Genomic DNA, 7,809 nt, shown 5'->3' on the forward strand with positions numbered 1-7,809 from the left:
ATTCGATGGGAGCACACCAATGCCCCCACCTCCTCTCTCCCACTCCCTACTCTTTTCTCCCCCTAAGTTGAATTAAACTGAGTTTTTCTCTTGTATGGGCATGGATTAGTTCATCAGTTAGCTTCATACTGATGGATATTGGATATTTGCTTTTCCATTCTTATGATACTTTACTAAACAGAATCTGCTACAACTCGATCCAGGTTAATACAAAAGATGTAAAGTCTCCATTTTTTTCTATAGCTAAATAGTATTCTATGCATAAATATGCCACTGTTTATTAATCCATTCATGGATTGATGGGCATTTGGGTTGATTCTACATCTTGGTAGAATCCTCCACTCTCTACTCTTTTCTTGGTAGAATCTTCCACTCCCTACTCTTTTCTTGGTAGAATCATCTTGGTTATTGTAAACTGAGCTGTGATAAACAATCTAGTGCTTGTCCTTATGATAAAATGATTCTTTTTCTTCTGGGTAGATGCTTAGTAATGCGATTGTAGCATCAAATAGAATGTCTATTTTGTGTTCTTTGAGAATTCTCCATACTTCTTTCCAAAGAGGCTGTTTTAGTTTAAAACCCCATCAACAATGTAAAAGTATTCCCTCCTCTCTACATCCACACCAGCATCTGCAGCCTTGGGACTTTGTGACATGAGGCATTCTCACTGGGGTCAAGTGATATCTTAGTGTGGTTTTAATTTGCATTTCTCTGATGTTTAGGGGTGATGAGCATTTTTCATAGGTTTGTTAGCCATTCATCTGTCTTCTTCAGAAAAGGTACTGTTCATGTCTCTTGCCCAGTGATAGATGGGATTGTTTATGCTTTTTTGTTGATTAATTTGCATTCTCTGTAGAGTCTAGTTGTCAGCCTTTGCCAGATGTGTAACATGCAAATATATTTTCCCATACTGAAAATCGTGTATTTGTTTTTAGTGTTGTGTCCTTAACTGCATAGAAGCTTTGTAACTTAATTAAGTCCCATTTATTTATTTTTCTTGTTATTGCAATTGCCAGTGACGTCTTCATAAAATCTTTCTCCAGACTGACATCATCAAGAGTTTTTCCCACGCTTTCTTTGAGGATTATTATGGTTTTATGTCTTATTTTAAATCTTTTCTCCATCATGAGTCAATTTTTATAAGTGGTGAAATATGCAGGTCCAGTTTCAGTCTTTTACATATGGTTATCCAGTTTTCCCAGCACCATTTATTGAACAGGGATTCTTTTCCTTGGTATATGCTTTTGTTCAGTTTATTGAAGATCAGATGGGAATTTATTTTTAAGTAATCCCAGACCTTGGTGACCAGACTTTGTTAAACCAGAGTTTCATTCCTTCTTCATTCATTACTCCTTTTTCATGCATTTGGACAATAATTACAAGTAGAATCTTTCAAGAAATGTTTTTCTTTTAAAAACGATCATAGTTGCTAGCTTTGTTCCGTCTGTGCCGCAGGTTGGAACAACAGTGAAATGAGTTTTCTCATCATCAGTTTTAACAGGCACAATCTTTATTGCTTTGATGCCCACAGTTTTGTTGGATGGCACCTCATATGTGAGTAGGACCTCATTCATCTTGGTGATTTTGGATACCTCAAAGTTGTAAGTCTTTAAAAGATTAATAACATGAGAACGAAATTCTAGAATTTGATTCACATAGGCCACTGGAATGTTTTGGTTTTCTTTGTATCCTCATGATCAAACCTTCTCTCTTCATGAAGTTAAAGCGCCATTTAAGTGTCCCTGAGAAATTAATGTTCTTTTCTCATGCAATCCTTTCACCACCTTCTTATAACGTCTTAGTCAAAACAGAGATCCCAGTTTGACGCTGCTCCAGAGTTCAGGTCTTCTGCTCATGCTCCACTTCTGGCTCTTTAAACGTTGCATTGCTTTCTTCTGTCTTGGCATCTGAAGAAGCTTTTCTTCCTGTGGTCTCCACAATCTGATGTCTCTGTCTGTCGGAGAAAGTCTAAAATGGCGGTTCTCAACCTGAAGGTCATGACCCACAGGAACTGTATTAAAGGGCTGCAGCATTAAGAAGGTTGAGAACCACTGGTCTAAAGTATCTCTCAGCAGCTCTGCTGCCATGTTCTTTAGCATGTTTAATAACTATTAGCTTAAAGCTTGCTGTGCACAAAAAACACTTTGACATTTTCCAAAGCATTTTCCAATAATTTTTATAAAAACATCTGCTAGATTGCTAGCTCCCACCTAAAGCGTGCAAAGAGAATTACATCATGCTTCACTGGCCAAAAATGCTTTCATTTCAAGTTGATTGTTAGTTCAACAAAACCAATTATCATATTCCGGTGTATTGTTTTGCATTCAGATATTGTTCTTGCTTTCTAGAGTGACATTTTTCACCCATAAGCATAAATAAAAGAATTTAAAACATTTACATAGATACACAATTTGCACTACCCATGTATAATGAATATCCTTAGAAATTTGGGCAAAAAACTGCACATTTTACATGCTAAAATATGATATTTTGTATAGAAAATGTACAGAATTTTTATTACTATAGACTCATGGATATTTATTTTATATTTTGGGTAACAATCAACACTTTATTTTGTTGTTTAAATTGTTCAAGCTTTGATCATTGGGGGCTTGTTCAATTGGCTTCTTTTGTCATGTTCTCATGATTTGACTTTTGGAGTATTTTCTTACTTCCTGAAGTTATAAGAATCTTCATGATATAGTCTATGACCTAGTCATAGAATCACCTAGATCACTAAGGAGCCCTGTATGGAGATCAAAATCTAGGTGCCATAAAATCTTTCTTATTGTTAAGATGAAAACTAATATTTTATTTATTAAATTAGATCCTAATTTTTATTGAGAGTTGTTATATATCTTTAAAGATGCATCACTACATAAACATGTAGTGACATTGACCTATGCAAACATGATAAAATATTGCCTCTCTTATGACTAGTACATACATGTTAGAAAATTATTTGAAATTACAAGTAAATACCTGACAATCATTAATTTGGAGCAGAAATGTAATATTTACATAACATTTATCATTTTCTATACTTTTAATTAATGAGGTAGGTATGTTCAATCTTATCTTGTGTAACAGATAAGAAACTATACCTTACTAAGTTCAAATGACTAAAATATTAAAAGTAGGCCATGAAATCTTTTATTTTTGATAAATAATTATAAGATGATGCTTTCTAAGATAAATAATTACAATATTTAAAGATGTCTAAGTTAATTTTATTTGGGTGAACAGTTTTCAAATAAACTATCAAACTATAAGATATCAAAGTTCTCAGAAATATTCAATATCCAAAATACTAGCTTGCTTGTGGAATAATTCAAATATACTTAAATGTATGTGAATCCAAGGCAAAATGTGGATTTACCTAGTTTTGGGGGGAAAAAAGCAATTCCTAACTGAAATTAAAGAATTATTGCCAAAGTTGAGATCAAATGAAAAGTACCCTAATGGCTCATAATATGTGAACTAAACACAGAGAAGTCCAAAATATTGTACAATATTTATAAAGAATTCCCTACATGTTGGCCATATCTTTATAAAATTTTATAACAAAGAATTTATAAAGGCACATTTAGCTACAATTTCCCCTCTTCCCTGGGTGTGGTGTCTTTCGTGGTGACTTTTGAGACACCCTGTATAGCTACATTAAACAATAAATGAAGGAGTAGTTTAGAAACAAAAAAAGAATTAAACTTTGACATTTTATGAGAAATTAAATAATATAGAAATTATTTCAGATATGATGTGATAAGTTGGCAATATATTCTTAACTTATTTTTCATTGTATAATTTGTTTTCATTGATGACCTTTCTAATAGAAAACTAAGAACTATTTTAGTAGATATATAAACAAAGCTTACTTTACTCTGGTCTCTGCCTAAGGGATAATTGGTTGGTCACTTCTGAAGCTGACTTTAAGAAAATGAAGGACTAAGAATGTTGTTGGAGGACTGAAATGAGTTCAGATAAGAGACAGAAATGTTTTTCAGAGTTAATTATGTTTGCTGTTCCTTCTCCCTGGGTGTTTGTTACCTTTAAATGGAGGCTCGCATTGGCAGAAGTAACTACCAGGTTGGTCAATGCAGGTGGCTCCATTCTTGCAAGGATGCGAAGCACACTCATCTACATCGAGTTCACATTTTGTCCCTTTAAAAAATAATAATAAAGATGCTAAGTTTTATTAAGGCAACTAGGGGCCAGGTTACACTTCTTAAATTTGCATACCCAAGTAGGATGCTATTTCAAACTAAATTCATCAAATTCAAATGCCACATATATTTGTGTTAGAACCCATTTATTTCACCTTACTACAACCTACAATAACTTCTTTTAGAGTTACTGTGTGTGGACTAATCCTATCTGACTTTGTAAGCACTCTAAGTCTACTTAGATGGGAACTATAATAATTTATTTTCTGCTTGTGAGTATGGTGATGGTGTCAATGTTTCAGGTTGTTGGAATGCAAACCAAATGTTAGGCTAAGGGAAATAAAATAGGAATAAAAAGAAAACACTGGGAAATCAATAGCACCCTGATGTGTGTCCCCAAGAGCTAAATGTTCTTTATAAGACACAGTTGTTGTTAAATGCAGTTCACCAAAAGCCAGGAGGACAGATGCATTTTAATCTACCCATGAGCTGTAAAGACATAATGTTATAGAGCCAGGGTAATGAATCACATGCTTTTTTCTATTAACTTCACAAAGTAAGTCTATGTGGAAAGAAAAGGAAGTGGAAAGATCTTAACAATATAGCTTAATGTTTGGTTTTTAACTAGATTTACAGTTCAGATTTCTTACTTATGCCTGACCTACAAACTTGTGTGGTTAAAGTGGACCTTTCATATTATAACACTTAGATTGTTTGTTAATTTCCTAAGAGTTGAAAGTATTGCTGAAAATGACACTGATCAACTCTTTGACTTAGGACAACTATTTTTCTTACCAACTTATAACAAGGGTAGAAAAGTTAATATTGACAATTGCAAATTATTCAAATCATATAAATGGAAATATTCCTTCTAGTCTTAAAAGAAATTCTCTAAAATAATGGCATCAATCTGGGCAGAAGAAAAAAATACATAATTTTATTCTAAACAGGAATAAGTACAATTGCTTATAGAAATTATCATCTACAATGAAATATAAATTATTCAGTGAAAATCTGACACTGGAACAAGTTAAGATAAAGAACAAAGTGAAAATTAAAAATTATTATGGGAGTGAGTGAATACTTTTTAAAACTTAAGTACATTTATTTGATCATTTTTCTTATGGCTCAACTTTGTGAGAAAAAATAGCACAATTATAAACCCTGGTTCATTTACAAAAGCAAAAACATGGATTGCAAACTAAATATGGGTCAGGCAAGGCAATAAGGGTTTCATAGACATTAATTCATTTATTCTTCATGCAAATTTCTGGAATCCATTCCTATTATCATGTCTTAATTAGAGAAACAGAGGGTAGGTGCAAGTTCATTAAGATGATTTACCTTACGCCGGCAGAGAATTTTCAGTGAAGAATTATTAGTAAGGATGACTTCCAGGTGGCTGAGCCATGATGACAGGGTAATAGGCACAGGATGCTCACATAGCAAGTTTGGGCTGTGATAGGAAGGATAAGGAAGGATGATGGTTGAAGGCCTGGACTGAATTCGGGTTTTTAGGAAAAGAAGGAACTCATTATGCTACCAGCTGAGAAATAAAGAATGCTTTGGACAGAGGGGTAAGGTTGAGAGAAAGGCAGAACTAAGTTTTGGGAAGGGATCAGATCCAGAGCCCTGATAAGGCTGAAGGGAGAGGAACTTGGTTAGGAAAGAGAAAATATATTTCTTCCTTTTGAGCTGGTGGGAAAAGATGAAAAGATAGATGTAGATATTGTACTTTGAGGGACCTGTGTAGGGCTTGTAGGAGGGAAGTCATTGCTTATATGTAGGGGTGAGAGAGTCACAGGGATGTAATTAGGAGCAACTAAGAAAATGGCATTCTGGAACAATCCTCTTTGGAAGTAGAGTTGGGTGAATATCTATTTCGGTGACAATGTAAATATGTTGTAAAATAATCTAAGGATAAATTACATATTTAAATGTTACCCTGGAAAAAATTAATATGTATATCTACGAAATTAATTGTATCTTCTAAAAATAAAGAGTTGCTTTCATTTCAGTTAACCTTCAATGATAATAGTTTTGGTCAATATGCCTTGATATGCATTCTGACACAGGCAGATACAGGCGTGGGGATGATTGACAGAAATATGGCTGTTTGTATTGAGATCACTTAGACATTCATCTACCTCAATTTCACAGTTACTACTTAGCAAAAGCAAAGGATTCACTTCATTATAAATGTGTCTCCAATGTAACACTCAACTAAGTCTAAAATTATTTTCACAACATGCAAAATTTTCAGCTGTCTGCAAATTTTCAATGTATACCTAATTCTATGATGCAGGATGTGTATTCCTTTTGTTTTTATTTCTGTTTTAATGCGACAATGGTGGCTTTACTCTCATCTTCAGGAACCAAGGAGATTCAAAATTTCCATTTTCTCCTTCGAATTAAAACCTGCTGCTTATACATGCCTTTAGAGTGTCATGCAAATTGACTTTCTTTGATGTCTTTGTCTTTAAAAGTTGGGTGATAGACACATTTTAGTTTTATCCAAAATTCATTTCAAAAAACCTTCTCAGCTCCTTTTTCATTAAACTAAATTAATTGTCATGGTCACAAATTACTTTTTTAGGCATTACTTAAGAAAAAACGATAATAAGTTCTTAGCAAAATTGCTTAAGGAAAGAACCCAAGGTGGAATTTGTCTTCTGTTTACTCCCATTACTCATCATCTGACCTCCCTTTCATAGGAGAATTATCTACTTAATGACTCTGATGAAAGTTAAAGACCACATTCAACAGACAAGGTAAAAATACAAGTTATTTTCTTTCCTAGTCTTAGACATTACCTAAATAAGGGTATGCAGTGAAAAGATGGTTCATCTCAGGGATCCATTGTGGAATTTGAAAGGAAGCTTAGATGGAGTAGACCTCATTTTGTCCTGCAGGTGAGACTATCAGGGCAACCACGCCAAGTTTTGCGGGTCTCTATGACAGAATTGCCCTGGTGTTATCTATCATCCGGTCATCCTTCCTCTATTTCACAGAGGACAATATATCTGATATGTTTTTTCTGCTGCTCACCTCCCTTGTTTATATCAGTTTTCTGAATCTGATTCTAGAGCCTTCTACAGATAACATTGTTTTAATGATCTGTAAGTTAAATCCATTTCTCATTAAATTACCCAGAGTATATTTCTGGCTGTACTGTATATATCTTAGAGCAGTGGTTCTCAACCTTCCTAATGCTGTGGTCCTTTAATACAGTTCCTGTGAGTCACGACCCACAAGTTGAGAACCACTGTCTTAGAGGATATATTACAGCTTATTTGTATCATTATTATTAAATATTTCTATTTTAATTTTACAGGTGAAGCAGTCAGGGGAAAAACTGAATAGAGTTTTCAAATATTTGTGGCAAGTATTATTAATGTTAATAAGTAATTAACATTAACCTCTATTCCATTTTCCTCCACTTCAGGACACAGAATTTTTATGTACTACGCTTTGAAGTTTGAATTATTTTTTTTCCTTCCTTCCTTCCTTCCTTCCTCCCTTCCCTTCCTTCCTTCCCTTCCTTCCTTCTCTTCCTTCCCTTCCTTCCCTTCCTTCCTTCTCTTCCTTCCCTTCCTTCCCTTCCTTCCCTCCCTTTTTTTTTTTTTTTTTGAGACAGAGCCTCAAG

At 34.1% G+C, this 7,809-nt stretch overlaps 1 protein-coding gene across 1 annotated transcript in view; it reads right to left on the reverse strand.

The window, feature by feature from the left end:
* EYS (eyes shut homolog (Drosophila)) overlaps nt 1-7,809 on the reverse strand; it is a 1,547,934-nt gene that overhangs the window by 1,141,657 nt on the left and 398,468 nt on the right. Inside the window, exon 12 of the mRNA XM_012805052.1 lies at nt 4,048-4,161. Coding sequence (XP_012660506.1) covers nt 4,048-4,161 — 114 coding nt within the window. The remainder of the gene's footprint in view (nt 1-4,047; nt 4,162-7,809) is intronic.

Source organism: Otolemur garnettii, unplaced genomic scaffold (assembly GCF_000181295.1).
Source record: "Otolemur garnettii isolate 467f Iridium unplaced genomic scaffold, OtoGar3 scaffold00035, whole genome shotgun sequence".
Lineage (NCBI taxonomy): Eukaryota > Metazoa > Chordata > Mammalia > Primates > Galagidae > Otolemur > Otolemur garnettii.